This window comes from Haemaphysalis longicornis, unplaced genomic scaffold (genome assembly GCF_048455015.1).
Source record: "Haemaphysalis longicornis isolate Haplotype H1 unplaced genomic scaffold, Haemaphysalis longicornis Haplotype H1 scaffold_1, whole genome shotgun sequence".
NCBI lineage: Eukaryota > Metazoa > Arthropoda > Arachnida > Ixodida > Ixodidae > Haemaphysalis > Haemaphysalis longicornis.
This window is the reverse complement of record NW_027526203.1, coordinates 480,745,553-480,765,581: the sequence shown is the minus strand read 5'-3', so window position 1 is coordinate 480,765,581 and position 20,029 is coordinate 480,745,553. Positions and strand designations below refer to the sequence as shown.

At 46.6% G+C, this 20,029-nt stretch overlaps 1 protein-coding gene across 4 annotated transcripts in view; it reads right to left on the bottom strand.

Moving 5' to 3' along the window:
* LOC144156343 (cubilin-like) overlaps positions 1-11,036 on the bottom strand; it is a 116,550-nt gene extending 105,514 nt beyond the window's left edge. For 2 of the 4 annotated variants that reach the window (XM_077688344.1, XM_077688342.1), the window contains exons 1-2: positions 10,753-11,034; positions 7,220-7,410 (exon numbers count right to left, since the gene is read on the bottom strand). In XM_077688344.1, coding sequence (XP_077544470.1) covers positions 7,220-7,410; positions 10,753-10,861 — 300 coding nt within the window. In that variant the 5' untranslated portion in view covers positions 10,862-11,034. Of the gene's footprint in view, positions 1-7,219; positions 7,411-10,752 lie in introns of all 4 variants that reach the window. The other 2 variants (XM_077688345.1, XM_077688343.1) reach the window with 2 other exon arrangements.
* Between the last annotated feature and the right edge of the window lie 8,993 nt (positions 11,037-20,029).

Here is a 20,029-nt window from a genome sequence, read left to right as displayed (position 1 = left end):
CGAGTGGTCTGGAGCACTAGGTGTATTGTTTTGCAAGTCACAAGTTTGAATCCCCGATAGTGCATCTTTTTTTGAAGTCGATTTGTTTGTTTTTGGGCAATTTCTTCTAGACTGAATTTACATTTTTGCGCTATAAAGTTCGTTGCACCACGAGCGAGTCCGCAGAACGCGTGCAGACTGACACTGACGCGCTGGCGTGTTCTCGATGGCGTGGTGTTGCCATAAGCACCGACTGCGTGCAGACACAGTACCGATCGGCCGACCCTTGGCCTGGTGCGAACACGCCTCTTACGATACAGGCACGAGCCAGGCAAGCTCGAAAGGTGGGGAAAGGCGCATCGCATTTGACCGTCTGCGGTGACGCGCAGGGCGTTCATCCACTGCATATGCCTCGGCTAGTGATTATTACTATTCCCAGCCGTGCTCGTAGGCTTATCTGACTCATTTTGCAGCCGACAACATGGCAGAAGCACGGTGTGCCAATTACTGAGATATCGAGAATACCCATCCGTCGGATGCGGGTATTTATACACCCCCCTCTAACGCCCCTCCCCCCCCCAACACCCCCCCCCCCCCAGAAAGATTTCGACACTCCCAAAAAAAGATTCCACAACTCCGAGCACTCCGCACAGAAATTCATACACCACCCCCACCCCCCCCCCCCCCGCCACCAACAGCCCCCCAATAGATTTTCGACACTCCCCCCCCCAAAAAAAAATCGAAATTCTGAATAAACCTCTTGTCGGATGCCAAGCATGTTGTTTCACAGAACCGAAACTGAAACTGGTTTGAATTCTAATTTTGGACATCGTCCAATAACATGGCACCCTGTATTGACGTCACTGCTATTAGTTGGTGCGTCCGCCGCATACCACGCATGGTAGTGTTTCTGCTTTCAGTCTTTATAAAATAAATACCGCTTTATCGCCCTGATAAACATGAACAGTTTGTATGACTGGATTCAGACAGTCCCGCAGCAGCATCGACAACGTGCTTGCCCTTGTCAATGACGTAAAGAGTGCGAAAGCCCAGCGTCGCATCACTCTAGCAGTGTTCATTGACATTAAAGCAGCCTTTGACTGTGTGTCACCAACGGCAATAAGATCTGCATTGGAGTGGGTAGGCATCGGAGGTCGCATGTATGCGTGGATATCCGATTATCTGTATGACAGATCCGTCTTTATGTCCACGAAAGACGGCGAAACAGCCCCTCACAATGTCACGCGAGGTGTGCCATAGGGCGACATTTTAAGCCCAACCCTATTTAATATCAGCCTCATTGGAATTGAGAAGTGCGTACCACACACTGTCGAAATATCGCTCTATGCTGACGATATCTGTATCTGGAGGTCTGGCCGCAACAGGCGAGTTTTACAAGCTCGCCTTCAAAAAGCCCTCAATTCTATAGCGGACTTTTTGACAAGACGTGGCCTCGAAATCTCGGCTAGGAAATGTGCGGCAATAGCCTTCACCAGGCGTGATGTCTCCCGCTATCATCTTTCAGCGGCAGGGGTCCCCATACCCTTTGTGGACTCACACCGATTCCTGGGCGTAACACTTGACAGGTCGATGACGTGGTCCCCCCACGTTCGTCTCCTGAAGAAGAAACTGGGCTCCTTTGCTCAGGTGCTACGCATGCTGACCAGCGGCTCAGGAGGTTGTTCTGCTGGGCCCCTCCTACGTCTCTACACAACACTCTGTGAAGGACTGCTCCGATACAGCCTCCCAGTACTCGGCCCTCTTTCCAAGACCAATACAAGGCTGTTAGAAAGTATGCAAGCCCTAGCTCTGCGGTTTTGTCTGGGTCTTCCGAAGACAACCTCTACGCTGGGGAACATACGAGAGTCTAGGCGCTTCTTACCCAGTGTACTGATGAAAGAGGAGCAGCTTCGCCTACGTCTGCGGCTGGCGACTAGGGCCCATGGACATCCGCTGAGTTCTAGCTCTGCTTTAGAGGTACAAGACACTCTACCACCCTTGTGTCAGAAGTGCCCTGCGCCACTTCATCTCCCGCCCTGGTTGTACTCCCCCTGGCGAATCGTCACCACAATACCGGGCATCAGCAGTAAATCAAGGTTGCCAATTCCAGCCCTAAAGTACTTCACTCTAGAGCACATGTGGAATTGCTACCCTAACCACAAGCATATCTACACTGATTGATCTGTGACGGCCACATCATCTGCTGTCGGAATCTGGGTTCCATCAACGCGCACCACAATTGCGGCCAGGTTAAGCCACAAAACAACGTCGACTACCTCAGAACTTGCTGCCTTGGGCTCCGCTTTGCAGTACATTCCTGGGCAAGAAGCTTCTGTGTCGGTGATTTTCACAGATTCACGGGCGGCGTTACAGGAACTACCATCATTCCCGCGCGAGCAACTGGCCCACGAAATACACACCCTCCATACACAGGCTGCCAGCATGCTTGACGAGGTAGCGTTACAGTGGCTACCTGGACATTGTGGGGTGAATGGGAATGTGGTGGCCGACAAAACAGCTTGCGCGGCCCACGCCCAATCTAGTGTCATCATCCCGATTCCTTTCTATAGACGTGACGCCGCGAGACTTGCGTACTTCGTGGCGCGGCAGTCACAACTCTCCATATGGACGGACGGGACAAAAAATTATCAGCCATTATGCAAAATTGATCCCGCCTGCACTTTTCGAATGCCGTGTGGCCTGGGAAAGCGCGACGAAGCAGTCGTTCACCGCATTCGCCTCAACGTCGCTTTTACCAGCCACTACTTGCACAAGACGCGCCGAGTTGCCTCCCCTCACTGCCAAGTATGCAGTGCCCGTGAGGACATAGAAAATGTACTGTGTGTGTGTCCCCGTTATGACACCCGCGGCTAACCTGGAAGACAACTTTGGGACTGCGCTGATGCACCATTGAAGCTTTGTGACGCCATTGGTCCTTGGCACTCAACTGAGCGGGAACACACGGGCTTTGGTGTCATTTCTCCGTGACTCCGGCCTGAACGAAACTCTGTGAATGTGTGCCTTAACTTCACTTCTGTTTGTGCGCCGTGTGCGTGATCCTGCATTTGTCAGTTTGTGTGCTTATTTGCTTTTGTAGTGTCTGTATGAGTTTTTGTGTCTTCGTTACCCTTCACTTTCGCACATCTCATGTTCATGTGGAGTAGCAAGCCAAGCTCGCTGCCAGGCTGACTTCTCTTCATTCATTAAAGGCATTCCTCTTCCTCCTCCTCCTTTATTTGAGCCAGTCTACGCAGTGCAACGAAAAACAGGGGCTTGACAAATTCACTTCAGCGTCGCTTTAATAAATACCTCTATAGGACCCCATACATCATGTCGCAGCAACTCGTAGCTTTACCCAACTCGTACTAACATGACCAATGCCTTTACACCTGCAAAGAATAGTCCAGAAACATGTGCATTGAACCTACTCGACTGTAATATTAGAAGTATCAACAAAATTTTCGATACATTACTCGCGTTATTATTGAAAACAAATGCTCAATACAGCGTTATTGCTTTGTCAGAGACTTGGCTAAGAAAGGATGAATTTCTAAACCTGACAAACTACAAACTTGTTTCCTGTTCAAGGGAATCTGGTCTCAGAGGTGGGGGAGTGGCGTTGTACATTTCGTCTACGGTAGAATATAAGAAGATAGAAACGCTAACAAGAACAAGTTCCGGTGAAATTGACATGATGTTTGTGGAACTTCAAAATTCCTAATTCCTAATTCAAAACCTAATTCCAGAATACCGGTATTTTTGGAAATACTGGAGTACATATTACAATATCTTACGAATACACATAGCAAAGTAATTATCTGTGGTGACTTCAATATAAACATTAATGGCAACCACAACACCAAGTATCAGCAATTACTCCTTTTGTTATGCCTTTCATAACCACATTTCAAGCCCCACAAGGGTTACGCAAACGTCCTCATCCACTATAGATCATATCATCTCTAACCTAGAGCTTGAAAAACTTGATTCCGGTGTTATACCAGAAAATGTAACTGACCACTTCCCTATTCATATAACCGTGAACATTGATCGTTGGCAGTCGACGAAAAATACAGGACTTAATTTGCGGAGGTGGGACTACGCAAAAAATTCCCCCGCATTTCCCCGAGGGGGAGAATGTGAAAGTGCGAATGCACGGTTGTCGGCCCGCTTGCGGCGCTTGCGCTCGGCTACCGCAGCCCACCGCCTCGCCGCCTTCTCTTCCATCTCTTCCATCGGGTTTGTAGTATCACGTGTACACCACGCAGTTATCAAGCCGCTATAACGCCGCTGAGTCGCCAACGCACGCCGCTGACGACGTAGTTTGAATGCGTTAAAGATATAAGGCGCGTCACTAACACTGATATCAGCGTCGCGTCCGTGGCTTGGTCGGTAGAGCGTCGCGCTGCGGCCGCAAAGTCCTCGGATCGAAACCTGGCGCCGGATGCTGTTTCTTTTTTAAATATAGAGGAGCACTGCGGACACCGCCGCCGCCGCCGGCGGCGGTGGATGGTTTGGGGTCGCTTATAAAGTGCATTCGCACTTAAAACGAAACAGCGCCTGCAGGAAAAAGACTTCACCGCAACTTACGATAGCGACATAAACATGGCTTATAACAATTTTTTCGTAATGTTAGAATCAAGCTGCGCAAAGAGGCAATTCACTTCACGAAGAGCAGAGTACTTCACAAACCCAATCTGCCCCTGGATGACCGACTCTATTCTAGAAGTTATCAGGAACAAAGAACACTGGTGTAACAAAATGAAACAAGCCAAGAATAACGCTTATTACAAAGAGCAGTACAGGATTGCGCGTAACGTATCACTTGCGCTTATGCGCAAGCGTAAAAAACAATACTATAGTAACCTCATTCTAAAAGCAAACGGGAACTCGAAAGAGATCTGGCGAATAATTCACTCTATCACGAAAAAGCAACAACCTTGTATTAATTTACCCGATTCAGGCATTTCAGGCTGTGACACTTCACTTCTACTTGAGATATTTAACGAATGTTTTATCAATGTCGGGAACTAGTTTTCATCGAATAATAATGGCGAAGACCATAACCCTATTTTCCCCTCTCCGATTTAAGATAGTTCTGCTTTCGAAGAAATTACAGCGGAGGAAATTATACAAATAACAAAATAGATGCCAGTAAATAAAGTAGTCGGTGCTGATGAAATTACAGTGCATATACTAAAAGAGAACATTGACATGTTGTGCCATCCTTTAAAAAGAATTTTTTACCAATCATTTATAACAGGAACTTACCCGTAAGCGCTTAAAACTGGGAGGGTAACACCAATCTTCAAAGCAGATGACCCGAATAACATCATAAATTACCGTCTCATAACAATATTGACTTGCATAAACATCCTGTTTGCAAAATTAATAGCTAAGGGAATGATAAGTTATATTCAAAAATACAATATTTTGAGCCAAAACCAACACGGGTTTCGCAAAAAGTATTCTACAGCAACGGCTTTGCACTCAGTCACAGAAGTAACTTACAAGGCGCTTAACAACAATAAATTCGCTTTAGGCATATTTTAGATATAAAAAAGCATTTGACTCTCTAAATCATGAAATTCCCCTCACTAAGTTAAAACGCTATGGGTTTTGAGGGCTGGCCATAAAATATTGCAGAAGTTACTTAACTAATCGCCCACAATTTGTGCGGATAGCCCTAAACAAATCATCCGTAAAACAAGCAACCAACGGAGTACCACAGGGCTCTGTTTTAGGACCAATACTCTTTTCCCCCTTCATTAATAATTACCCTAGCTCCCTGTATAAAGCGCAAGCCGTCTTATATACAGACGATACCGCTCTCATTATTATACACCTGCCACTTACTGAAATTCAGTCACTTGGAAATAAAGAACTACAGAATTCACTTAAGTGGTTCAATGCGAACAAGCTCTTGTTAAATATTAAAAAAACGAAATTTATTTTGTTCTCCTCGAACCGGAAAAAAGGGCCGAAAGTGTGTTCCTGAAACATTGCATGGATAAAAATTGACCAGGTTAACCAGTACAAATATTTGGGAATAACTCTAGACACTTCACTTCATTGGGCACCACGTATAGAAATAATAATTAAGGCGTAAACTAGCTTACGGATGTTACACGCTAATTAATGCAAGAAAACATTTTGATAAAGAAACCTTACGTATAATCTATTTTAGTGTTTTTTATTGTCAAATAACCTGTTGTATAGAGTCATGGGGATTCACCTATGCATCTTATCTAGCACACATAAACATTCTTCAAAAAAGAGCCTTAAGAACCATGGTATCACTTCAAGGTCTTTACCCTCCGCACCAATTTTTAACGAACTTAGCATAATGCCGTTTAACCTAGTTCGTGACTACAAAACGGCCGTTCTCGTTAACAGAGTTTTGACTCTGAACACACCTTACCCGTCATCAGGTTTTTTATTGCCTTTGCGGGATACGCGACATGCGTGCCATAACAACCTCAATTTACCAAAAGTGTGCAATGTATATGGTCGTCGTCTAATATTTTTATTGGGTCCAAAGCATGGAAGAAGTTACCTTTGGATATTAAGTGTGTGTCAAATTTTGCCCTATCGTTAAAGAAATATTTTTTCCAAGTGTTATACTTCTCCTAACCTATAGAGTATTATTTGTTTGTAATCCGAGCTACCCTGTTTTTATTATTGTTTGTTATCTGAGCTATCCTGAAGGGATTATGTAAACACCATTTTGTAATGGGTCCGACTAGCCTTTTCGGCTAAAGACCCAAATGCGCCATTCAGAGTTTTGTTATGTATCTTTTGGAATAAAGCATATTCTTCTTCTTTTTGGAACATCCCTAGTGAGCGCTATACATCAAACCTCCTAATTTTGTGCTTTACTGCAATACACCAATGCATTGCATGGAAAAAATTATTAGGGGCAATATATACGGTTCTCTATACAAATATACGACCCGTGACCCTTTATATCAGCATTTTATCGTGCGGTGAAAGTGTCACACATTAAGCACTGCAGACGAACAGAGGTTATTTCTTCGTCGAGTCCCCATGAAAGGCTTACGCATTTAAAAGTTGATTGCGCTCGATGCGAGGGAAAGGCACATGCAATATTATAACAGAGCAAAGCTAGACGAAAGGCCTGTCGGTGTCCTCCTGTCGCTGTCTTCCGTCTAGTTTTGCGCTGTTGGGCTGTTTGATCCGTACCAACTGCAGGCCCAGCTCGCCACACAAACGCGCATACCCTGAGGTAGTCATAGGGGCAGTCTGAGCGGCCGGCGTCGTCCTCGATGTCAATGGTGTGCTTCTCGATGAGTATGGCGAACTCTTTTGGAGCGAAGATGTACCAGCGGCACACAGCCGAGTCGTCGTAGTGGTTTGGGTGATTGGGTGACTGGAAGGAGCCCCGGAACTGCGTCAGGAAGCCTCCGCACGCTGCGTATAGGGAAAAGGCAGCCTTCTCATCCTGCATATATAGTGGCGTTGAGATAGCCGACCCCCTCTCCCCTTTAAAATACGCCACAACTCCTACGACAATTCCATCTTTCACGTGGTTGGTTCCGGACAATTAAGCCACTGGGCACTTTTCTGACTGAGGTCAACTTAAAGGAATGTACAAGGCATTGCCTGCTTACTACCGACGTAGAGGTTAGCAACTGGCACGCTTTTTTTTTTTTTTTTTTTGCTGCCAGAGCGTGCCAACAACCCTCGGCCTTACGAAGTTCACATTCGTTTGCATTCTGCCGTAAAACACGTGTTTTTAATTGGCTTATAGGCTGTGCAAAAAGGCCAAACATGTCTTACACGAAAATAAATCAAGCCTTACACGAAAATAAATCAAGAAAATAAATCAAGAACAAGACATTCTTTTTAGGGCCACAACATGACCACTCCCTCAGTTATTCCATGAATTTTGTTAGTCCTAAAAGTGTCACCCATACGCTTATTGTTACAAAACACTGGTCCACAAAATGAAGCGGGCCATTATATATACCAAGCTCTCCACGCTTGAGGCCTCAGTTAAGGCCAACTGTCATAAGGCTAAACTTGAAATGCCTTGTTTTTTTATTTCCAGGTACTGTTGGCCGATTGGGCCGTTACAGGGGTGGGGTAGAAAACTGACATAACAACCGTCATGTCAAGCGTAAAGAAGAAATGCATAGCCGATACAAAATGAATACATCACTATACTACATTATACAACTTACATGCTACATCACATACATCATAAAATACACTTCACAATATTACATCCTACAATGTACATGAGTCAAGTTACAGCAAATACATTCAAATTTACAAGAGAACACAGGCGCACGCACGCAAAAAAAAACGATCACCGTTCACGAAGATTCACTTTGAAAATACTTTGTAACATTGTGTTCAAAATGTTCTGCAGTTTGACAATCACGTATAGCATCCGGTAATACATTCCAGTCTTTTATTGTTCTAGGGAAAAACGAGTATGCATATGTGTTCACACGACATTGAGGGACTAGATATTTTCTGGGGTGGTCACTTCGTAGGCTGCGCACTTGACGGGGAATTAGGTACTGCTCTGCATCAAAGTTAAATATGTTTCGGGAGAGCAAAAACAAGAATTTAAGTCTGGCTATGCGACGGCGGTCTAGGAGGGGTAAATTTAGTTCTTGCAGCATCTGTGTTACAGAATCATTACGAGAATATTTTGAAAGAATAAATCTCGCCGCCCTTCTTTGTGCGCGCTCGATGTTTTTAATTAATCCTTTTTGATGAGGGTCCCATATGATGCTTGCGTATTCCAGTGTAGGCCTTACTATTGTTAAGTACGCTGTTAACTTTACGGGGGCTAGAGCGAGTTTTAATTTGCGACGTAAGAACCATAACTTTTTTTCAGCAGTAGAACAGATATTAGTGATATGTTTTGGGGGAAGTTACGCGCGTAAGCTGGGGGGAAGGGGTGTGACGCGCCGACGCAACGCAGGCGATGAGGCGCGCCGTAGTGGAGGGCTCCGGATTAATTTTGACCACCTGGGGATCTTTAACGTGTGTCGAAATCTCGAACGCACGGGCGTTTTTGCTTTTCACCTCCATCACGCGCGTAAGCTACGCCTGCTATGAGCGCGCCGTAGAGGTTGGCTCCGCGGGTTAACTGACACCACCTGGGGTTCTTTAGCGTGCACCGAAATCTCGACACACGGACGTTATCGTTTTTTGCCTCCGACAAAAAAAAAGAAAACGGCCGCCGCGGCCGGGATCGAACCCGAGTCCTTGGGCTCACCAGTACAAAGCCTCAGTCATTAGTAGAATGGAAAGTTGAGCTAGTTTGATTTGATTCGCATATGAAGCGCAGACAGACGATACGTAAGAAGAAGACAACACGTGAGCTTGTTGTCTTCTTCTTGTGTATCGTCTGTCTGCGCTTTAAATACGGCTAGGCCATTAGCCACCACGGCGTGTTCAACTTGCTTATTAGGTAACGGTGAGCCTAAGGTAATGGTCCTCCTAAACCTATGGCGTTAAGCCTAGCATCAGCGTTTGAGGTCTGTCATCAACCCATACCCATTGGGAAAAGTACTCTTTGTACACATTGCTCCTCAACTTGCGGGGACTGGCTAGCCCTAGTTAGTGAATATAAAAAATGTGGGCGAGTTATCAGTGGTGACTCACACCATAAGAAAGATATTGGGCGCAGAATTTGTACGAGTTGGGCTGCATTTTGTTAGTATTCAGAAGTCATCAGCAGTAAGGCATACCTCTGTCACTGTGCAACCAGTGTGGGCTTTGGGTCATGACACAGGGGGCGGAAACTTGGGTCTTACTAGGTCGATTGAATGAGACGTAGGTTGGCCCAGCGAGCCGTAGAGCGAAAAATGCTGGTGTAACATTTATGCTCATGAAAACTGTTTATTGATTGGGCAAGAAACTCGTGCCCGTGATGCGAATGACAGAACCGGTGGACCACTCGTTTAACAGAGTGTATATCGAGAGAAGGCACACGCATTAGGGGAGACAAAGTACCCGATTGAGTGACGAAATACGAAAATTTGGAGGCATAGAACGGACTACCATGTGACAGGCGCAGTTAGAAATATTTTGTAGAGCCCGTCTTCCTGCAGTGGACACGAATGAGCTGTGGATGATGGTGAGTTACAGAATTAGCAATTAGGGGAGTAGGTAAGTTAGTGCGTGCCTGCTAAAGTTATGCTTGCTTGGCGATGCGAGCGCGGGTTATGCGTCCGTTCATAAAAACGAAAGGGAGAATGATAATAAGGAGAGGACGCTGGTGCTTGCTCTACCACTTCAGCGTCAGTGCAGTGAAGCATCTTCGCCGCCCATCGCGCACGCTCAGCCCCAATGGGCGGCTGCTGTTTATCTGCCTATATGAGAACAAACTCGCCGCAAATGATGTAGAAAAAGGGCGGATGAGGCTTTGCTTATCTAGAAAGGTATTAAATTCACACGCGTACCAAGAGGAACATGTTTTCCCGCAAAGAGTTCATTGTTAGTTGCATTCCTGAAGCAAGCGCAAAGGGTGCCGAATAACGCATGAGAATGAGCAATGAAATCCAGGCCCACTCAAATCCAAACTTCACGTTTCACACTTGAACATTCAGGTTAGCGTGGCCAAGTACAGAGGCAGTCATTAATGAAAAGACAACGACGGCGAGACTGCTTCGGATGCGCACCTAGGAGGAGGAGAACTTTGCGCACTGCAACGAGCGCGAATCGGGCTCCCAAGCGTGCCATTCGAACGCAGTGGCAGCCGCATCGCAGACCATCGCAGCCGTTACTCACTGGTGTTCCGAGCCTGGGCGGCCGGCCATAGAGGTGCGGCGAAGGCCAGCAGCAGCGGGAAGAGCGCGGGAACCCGGCTCCTGGGCAGGACAAGCGGCCAGAGGCTCATGGGAGTGGCAGGGCGGCCCCGGGCTGTCCACGGCTTTGCCCACGACGGGGACACCCGACACCGGACGCCGCGCACTCGCTTCCTGCCGTCGTCTCGCTAGGCAGCACGGGCGGAGACGGCCCGCGCAAGTGCCCCGTACGACTCCGCTCCAGGTTTCTCGACCTCTCGACCAAGCGGCATGTATTTCTCCACTGGAACCATGCGTAAAGAAGTGCCGTGCGCCTTTCGCCATCCTTTTCTCTAGATTTATTATTTTCTTTATTTATTGCATACTACAGGCATATTTCAGAGTCCAAACAGGAGGGGTGTAACATCAAGAGGTACATAAAAACGCATATCAGAAAACAATTTGTTGGGTGGCACAAAGGCTTACAATGTATGATGATGGTAAGTGGTAATTCGTTCCACTCTGATTTTCGAACAACGTGTAACCACGTACCGTAGGAAGCACTCATGGGGGCTGGGCGTTCGAAACGAGGTTGCCCAGAGGGACGCATCGGGATTTACGTCACTTCCTCGAAGCGCACACCCCTGAAAAGCCGGGCGCCAGGCCGGGGGACGCTCGTACCCATTTTTAGCAGTGGGTGTCCGGTGGTGGGTTTCGAACCAGCCACCTCCCGCAGTCGCGCCGGACGCCTAAGTCAACTCGGCCACGGCTGCGCTGCGCCATTCCTATATGGCCGAAGCATTTTGGATTTGGCGAGGAAGGCATCGAGGTGCGAAATTGGACAGAAAAATCATGCACACCTCCGTATATTGATGACCATGGTTGAACGCGAGGCTTTCTTCGTGCGAAATAAAATGGCGAAGGGTCGAAGTCAAAGCCGCTGCGACTAAAAGTCCAAACTGCGCGCGAGTCAAAGTCCAAACTCAGACGGCAACCAAAGAACCCCTCACAAGAAATCTTCGCATTCAACCATCGTCGTCGTTAGACCGAGGGATGCATGATTTTTGTGCAAGCAGATGTAACGTGCTCTAGCATCTTGCAGCTCGGTGAAGTTAAGGATATGCGTCAATAGTTGCTGAAGAACGCAGTGTCACATTTCTTCAAGACTGGCACTGCGCACCCTATTTTCCCCTCACATTCCAGAAGGCCTGAATCTATAGGCTTTTTTCGAGCGAAAAAGGTCGAAAAGGAAGTGAGGAAGCACCTCAGCATAGCAACGCAAGAAAATGTTTGATATGTTATCAGGACCTGGTGCGGCTTCTGGTTTTATATCGAATAACATGGCAAATCTGCCAGGCATGCCAATATGTATTCGGGGACAGCAAGGTTTTGGTGGATGAGTTATACTTTGCTGGGAAAAGCGCTAGCACATTAGCGTTTAAACTGTAGAGCAATCTTTTTCAGCGGTGAGAACTGTGTCGTCGTGCACCATGTGGCTTTAAAGATTGTTTCCCTTTGCTTAGAAAAATGCAAAATTTGTCAGGGCCGTTAGTAATAAAATTTGGGAAGTATGCTAAAAATGGTGTCGTTTAGCAGAACCCACAGCCTTGTCAGTTAGAGCTGACTGAGTTGCTTGAATTGTCCCTGCTCCGGCACGGGCTTGTTTTAACCGTTTGCTTTTTTTTTTTTTCTTTTCAGGTGCAAGATTTCTGGTGTAAGCCAGAGATTTATCTTGGAAGCTTCTTTTATTCTGTAAAGAATGAAATGATCTAGACAGTATACGCGCATATCTTTTTTGGATTTAGATCATAGCTCACAAGTAGCGGATCCAGTAAAATTTTCAAGGCAAAGTTGCAGGTTTTATAGAATGCTTTCATTCCTGCAGCGTGAGTGATCTTTTACGAGTATAGCTTTCAACAGTGACGCAATCGACATCACTCAAGCAAAACAAACAAACCGTTTCGTAATCAGGCAATTGGTCACCATCTGTAACAACAAAATTGTCTTTTTCTTTTTTTAATTCTAAAGTACGCCCTCTGGCACAACGATACTCGAGTTCACAGGTACACGAACAAGTTGACTTCGTGCATGAAGTCGCAGAGTTTTTCATGAAATTGTCCATGCCATCCCAGCGCTGCAGGTCTATAGAAACCGGCTTAAGGGAATTCTGATATCAGTCTTTAAATGCTGGCTTGTTCTGCCCTGAGATCAGCTATCTCGGATAATTTGTTTTGACCTGAAGGTAACCGACTCAGAGATCTATGGCACTCGTTTTAGCTGTATATGTCGAGGGCTCATATCGACATCACCGCATATGAGCAATTTACATGCGCAGTATGATTTATATGCAATGAGAACATGCTGCTGTGGGGATGGCAAGACCACTAAGCCGCGCAATATCACTAAAATAATTCCAATCCTGCACAAAGCATTAGACGGCTTCTAAGCCACATGCCGCAGGATGGTCCACCGCGTCCACTGTTGACGTTGGCAATGATGCCACACTCTGAAAAGTTAAAACATTAATGGAAATTTAGGAAGATCTTATTCACGCGTCGATACGATGATGAGGTGTCGTGTTAAGATTTGCATCGGGGTTGATGTACTAATATTGCATTTATACAGCAGAGTTAGAGCCTGTAATTAGCCCCCCCCCTTTCCCCGAGGGCTGGTTTCCGTAGTTTTACCAGACTCTTTCAATACAGTATTGAGGGACTCTGCTTTGACTGAAATTTACGCAAAGTTAAAACTAAAAATTTTGATTTAAACAAAAAGCAGTATGAGTGCCTTTGTGTGGTCGAAAGGGAGAGGCTAGTATAAGTTCCCCAGCTTTCCGGCTCAAAATTCCGGCCTCTCAGGAACCTACCAAAACCACTTGAGGAAAGTAATGTTTGGCATAAAGCAAGAAGTCGACGTGGGGATTAAAACTCTAAAATAACTTTCTAGGATTTTAAATATTCGTTGTGTAATTGGCTGTCAAATCTTATTCCCATGCGTTTCTATGGAATAGTGTCCATGGCTCTGGACCTTAGTCGCGCGAAAGTGTGCACAAAGCAAGTTTTCACCCCCAATATTAGCTGCGAAAAAATATTTTACATTCCACTGAATAAGTACAGAGCAATCACTGTTGAAAGGACTGTCATGAGCGGTAAAGCTGTGCATGTCATAGAAATTGCGACAAGGTTGGGCTCAGTTACAGTCCTAGGAAGACCTGCAAAAAGAAATTGGCTCCAATCCACGCTGTGAAGGTGGTTGGAAAGAAAAGCTTCAAACAACACCCATAACAATTGCCCATGCGACGTCACTTGAATTCACACACGTGGCTCTTCAAAGAGTGAAACCAGAAATCCTGCCAGCCGTTACCTGATATTCGCGGGCGCGGTGTGCCGAAAGCAGCAGCGTCGGCCACGGCGGGGCTAGAGCGGCGGGCGCCGCCGCTGTAGCCTGGCCCTGCGTCGGCAAAGAAAACGGAAAGGAGCGTCTTTCAAAGGGTGAGGCAGCGGAACCTAGCCATCCTGATGTGCTAGCTCTGGGCTACACTACCGCGCGACACAAGCGCAGACATCGAAACAATTCGGCATGTGAGATTACTGATTCCCATTTATACCGATTTAAACTAGTTAGTTTAGTAAGCTTGAGAATTGCGAGAAAGCTGACGGAACTTTTATAATCGCTATTTATCAGAACCAGTTGCTGCTTTCGCCTTTTGTAACACCTATGAAAACACAGCCGAATCGGTATTCTACAATTTAGAAAACGGAGTCCCATTCGTGGCAAGCAGTGCGCAAAAGGTAGCGTTTCTCCAGCGGCCAGATGTCTGTAGGTGGTCTCTACATTTTGTTTTCCTGCCCCGCAAACCAATCCTTAACGTACCTTTGCCGTACGACCACTTGATTCCGTCGGGTCCGGGTTACCTAGGAGGTGCTGTCGAATAAGTTAATCGAGCCGTGCGAAGGAAACGCGCAATGAACGCGAAGCTGCGCCATAACAGGCCCAAAACAATCGTCGCTAAAGCAGACGACAACGCCGTCCGCCAACGCGCCCGCTGATGAGAACAGGCACTTGCGCGCGAGGAATGCTGGGTAACCATTCGCCGCGCCATCTACACTCTGCTCCGTGAGTGAGGGGGTAGACGTAGAAACCTTCGCTGTAAAAAGTGTTCATGTGGGTTCGGGTTATGTCAGGGGCTCTGTACGGCTGACTGCGCACCCATCTACGGTCACAAGGGGCAGCAGCGCGCACGTGCTGTGTCCTGTGCTGTGCATCTTATGGGATAGGCAGAATCTGAGCTAGTTGGATTAAATTGATTAAATACTGGTCAGCCAGCGCTTCCAGTCTCATGGGCCACTATTGCAAATCCCGAACATTACTGAGAATGATGTCGTGCGCGCTATCCGCAAACTCCCCTCAAAAAAGTCGGCGGGCTGCGACAGCATTCCATGCTTCATTGTGAAAGGCTGTTGCGTCGTCTTTGCACCTCTGCTCTGCCACATCATACGCATGTCACTTCTAGAGCAACATTTTCCGTCAGACTGGAAATTAGGCGCTATCTTCCCTTTGCACAAGTCTGGCAGAGCCACTGTCCCCGGAAACTACAGGCCTATCTCTCTACTGCCTTCCTTTTCTAAAGACTTCGAAAAAGTCATGCATGGTTACCTTCTAGCAGCAATGCGTTCATTAATTCATCCCAACCAACACGGCTTTATACCCGGTAGGTCAGTAGAATCAAATCTCGCATGTTTCCTAAACGACATCGGCCCCCCAGTGCTCTCTCGTCAACAGATAGATACCGTATATTTCGACTGCAGCAAGGCCTTCGATGCTGTTAATCACGAGCTACTGCTTCGCAAATTGTCCGCATACGGCTTATCCAGTGAGTTCTGTCAGTGGTTCGGCAGTTACTTAAAAGGCGGGTCCAATTGCGTCGGTTATGAAGGCGTCACCTCCCGGCCTTTCGCCATGATATCAGGAGTACCTCAAGGGTCTACACTGGGCCCTCTCTCCTTCAACATTTTTGTTAATGACATCCACTCTGTCATTAGACACTGTTCGCTCTCTCAGTATGCCGATGATATGAAGCTGTATCGCGCGGTTTCCTCACCGGATGATCGCGTCCTGCTGCAACATGACATCAATGCAGTTTCGGCATGGTGCGACAGCAACTACTTAAAGCTTAATCTCTCCAAAACTATTGTGATATCTTACACTCGTAAAACTGCCCCGCTCCCTTTCCCGTACTCTTTGCTCGGTTTTGCCATAAAACGCGCCACTGTAGCGCGCGATTTGGGTGTACTGATGGACGCAAAACTACTCTTCAACTCGCACGTGAACCATCTGACGAACTCCTGTCTCCGAACACTTGGCATGATTTCCCGAGCCACCAGTGAATTCACGAACCCATCATGCTTCGCATCCCTTTACCGCGCCCTAATTTTGCCGAAGCTAGACTTTGCAAGCGCAATCTGGAATTGTTTAAGTCCGTCGTCGTCTCTTCGACTAGAAAGGATTCAGAAGCGCTTCACCAGAACCGTATTTTATCGATACTCACCAGTGAGCAACTATCTGCACGTTGAGGTTCTCAAGCTCCTGAACCTTGATGAGCTATGTCCCAGGCGTTCCAGGCGTGACCTGATTTTTCTTTTCAAGTGCATTCATTCTAAGTTTGACTGCCCTTGCCTTGTGAGCTCTGTTCTCCTGCGAGTGCCAAGCAGGCCACTGGGGCCGCATGGCTGCTTTCATGTTGACAAAATTCTGAGCTTGGTACCAGCTAACCGATGCCAAAATGCCTTTAACTGTCTTTTTTTATCTGCCATTGACATTTTTTGCAACGACATGGTTCTTTTTAAACGCTCTTTGAAACATTTTCCATCTTGAATGCACATGTTCTATAGCGCGGTCGCACATGCACTTCTCCCTCTGTTCTTGTGTGTCGGAGCGATGAGAGTCATCTCGATTGTGCTTGTATTTGTCGTTTAGTGTACACTTGTTGCTCAGAAAATGTCTCTGTCTCTTTGATAACTCTCCTTCTTTGTGTATATATACCCATATAATTGTACTGTTACTTCCCTTTTCATATTCTGTCTTTTGTATGCCTTATATGTCTGTATCCTATGCATCACCCGAGAAGGCCATTGCGCTGTTGGTGAGCATTTCAAATAAATAAATGAATAAATTTAACTGAGGACGCAGACAAAGATGAAAGACGAAGCACAAGCGCTGACTCTACCAACTGAATTTTTATTACGGTTCGCCTTGTACATTTATACCCTCCTCTAGCCACGTAATTTGGCAGAAACAGTGTGCAGAAATAGTGTTTATCTATCGGTTAGCGCAACCGACGCAGTACTGACACAATCGTCGACGCCCTCTTCAATTTCCATTGCTTCGATGGTTTTGCGCGCAAGCCTATCGTTGTTTTTATGCATGGTAATGCGCCATGGAAGTCCACTTCACGCATGGGGCAATCTCGGAGGTGCATGGCCAAATTTCCTGACGGAACGTTCTTTGTTGAGGCCTTGTGCTCTAAAACTCGATCGTTGATACAAAGGCCGGTCTGGCCAATGTAGCTTTTTCCGCACGATAACGGTAGCTTGTACACAACCCCCTGCACACATGCTGCGTACTTGGTACGGTGGTTTCACTCCCGGGTTCTAACTCAGGGTTGTAGCCCAGTGGGTAAGACTACTGACACTAACTCTGCCTGGTCTACCAGACACAGGCTCGAATCCTGCCGGTGCCAGTGTGATTTTTGCGATTATAAATGCTATGCGCACGGACGCGGACAGACATTGTCAGGTCCTAAGGGGCTCCGCACCTAAAACTCATTTGAGTCAGCGCTTGTGCTTCGTCTTTCGTCTTTGTCTGCGTCCTCAGTTAAAGGGACCCTACAACGCTTTTTTCAACTTTTTTTTTTTAATCTTAAATGCTTGCAGAACGTAGCCACCCAACACACCCAGAACTTAGATTACGGGGTCCCAAAGTACCTCAGCCAAAAATTACTGCTCTATGCCCATCAGATAACTTGTAAGCTCGCCCAAAAGATGTTTCTCTCTTTTCCGGTCTTGACGTCCTTCGACGGCAGGAATTACGTCACTAGGGTCATGTAGCGGCTGTTGGCCGGTTTTCTTTCAGTTGCAGCAATGAACGCTTTTCGATAGAAGCTAAAAAAAAGCCACAAAAACAAAGCAGAAACGGAAGGCGTATCTGATGTGACGAGCAAATCGCGCAGTGTCGCTCTGTGCTGGCGATAACTATAGCTTTCGCAGTGATTCCAGACGCGAAGCAAAGAGTGAAAGCGCTTATCGAAAGTGTTGCAGGGTCCCTTTAAATTTAGGCTGACCAGTATTTAATCATCCTGTGGGCCTTGCGAACTTACGCTTCTCGCGCTCGTGCACTCATGTATCCCACAACGTCGAAAGTCGCGCAGCGTAACCGTCAAAGGTTAGATACAACCAACCTGCAGCTCAATAACAGCACAGCGGGAACTGAACGCCGCCGGACTATCAATGAATTAATGCATGGAGTGTTGTCGCGTGGCACTGGTTACGGTGCGTAAATCTTAAGAAGGTAAGGCCGGGGGAATTGATGCAGGTATGCTCAATAAAATCACATCATCACATCACATCGCTTTATTTCTTCAAAGACCCCTCGAGGAGGTATTACATAAGGGGTTGACGATATAATTTTTTATTTGTTACAAGTTTTTCAGTGTGAAATATAAGTAGACAGCTGATTCAAAAATGTTGATGGGCACGAAATCCTGACTACGTCGTGAGGAAGGTCATTCCAGTCGCTTGTAGTCCGTAAAAAGAAAAACATTGAAAAAGTGGCCGTTTAATACGTGGTCGGGCTACTTGAAGTGGATGACTAAGGCGGTGAGATATGCGTGCTGGTGGAATAATGTAAGCATGACGGAGGGTGCTGTGAAAGAATTTGTGAAAAAGGCAGAGGCTGGAAATACGGCGGCGGACGTCAAGGGCTCTTTTAAGCCGATTCTTTTTTGAGGGCTGATACACTGGTATTATACGAATACTATGAATGAATAAACCTAATAGAACGATTTTGAACTTCCTCGAGTGAGTCGATTAGATATGCTTGGTGTGGGCTCCAGATTGCAGACGCATATTCCAATTTATACCGGATAAGAGACTTGCACGCCTTCAGTTGCACATTCTTTGGGGCGTGCTGAAGGTGCTTTTTTAGAAAACCTAAAGATTTGTTCGCAGATGATATAAAGTTAGTAATGTGCATGCGCCAGTTAAGATCGTTGCATAGGGTGACACCGAGATACTTGTATGAATGCACTTTTTCGAGGTCGACGTTATCAATAGAGACCGGAACTTTAGGCAAAATGCCTATTTTTCCCTTCAGTCCGTATCAAGCCTATCTAACATATAAGCACGGACTAAGGGAAGGGGAGCATTTTAAGCAATAGCTTATTGTGCCTATAGTGCCTATTTTGACTATATCAGCTTTTTCGTGCCTATTTTGACTATATGGGATTTTAGGCGCAAAAATGCCTTTTTTGTGTTATATATGCCTTTTTTGGATTTTTTGAGTCGATGTTCTGCAGGCACTGTACTCGCTTCAGAAGCCCGCAACGGGGCATTTGTTTCACGCCGTTTGCGAGAAAAATCCGCGCATCGTGCCAAACATGTCGAGAAGCCCAAACCGTGCCCAAGCCGCCACCACCTCGAATTCGCAACCTCGGCCGAGCCGCCAGAAACCCGTGCGCAGCGACACCGCAGCCAAGCTCACCGACGTCACCCCGGTCTGCGCAAACTCTTTCGTTATATGTCCTTCTGACGCGCTGTGTCCACGGACCTACAGGGAAAACTTCTGCCTACGTGCCATATCTATTGATAACGAAATAAAAAGACAGCAAACAAAAAATGAACGGGGCACAGCCGCGTACATGCCGCGCAAGCTCAAAGACGCCTTGTGCGGCAAACCACGTGCAGATCTGAGTCACCAAAGTTTTAAGGTGGTGCCACGAACACGTGCACTGTCAGCCGCCGATAGCTGGTACACCGCCGGCTGGCACGATGCAGAACGTGTGGCACGAAGAAGGAACAAGAAACGGAGCTTAGGAATGGGGATCTCAGCACTTGAAAAGTAGTCTAGTCGTGACAGCCGTCATCTGCCGCTGCCAGGTAATCTTTAAGGGCATTTGGGAACCTCGCATTAAGGGAATCAGTTCCAAAGAGTCTTGCGTGCTGTGTAATGTTGATAACCGGTATATAGCGCATAGTTAGTGAATGGTGTTATTCTTGCAGCTTCAC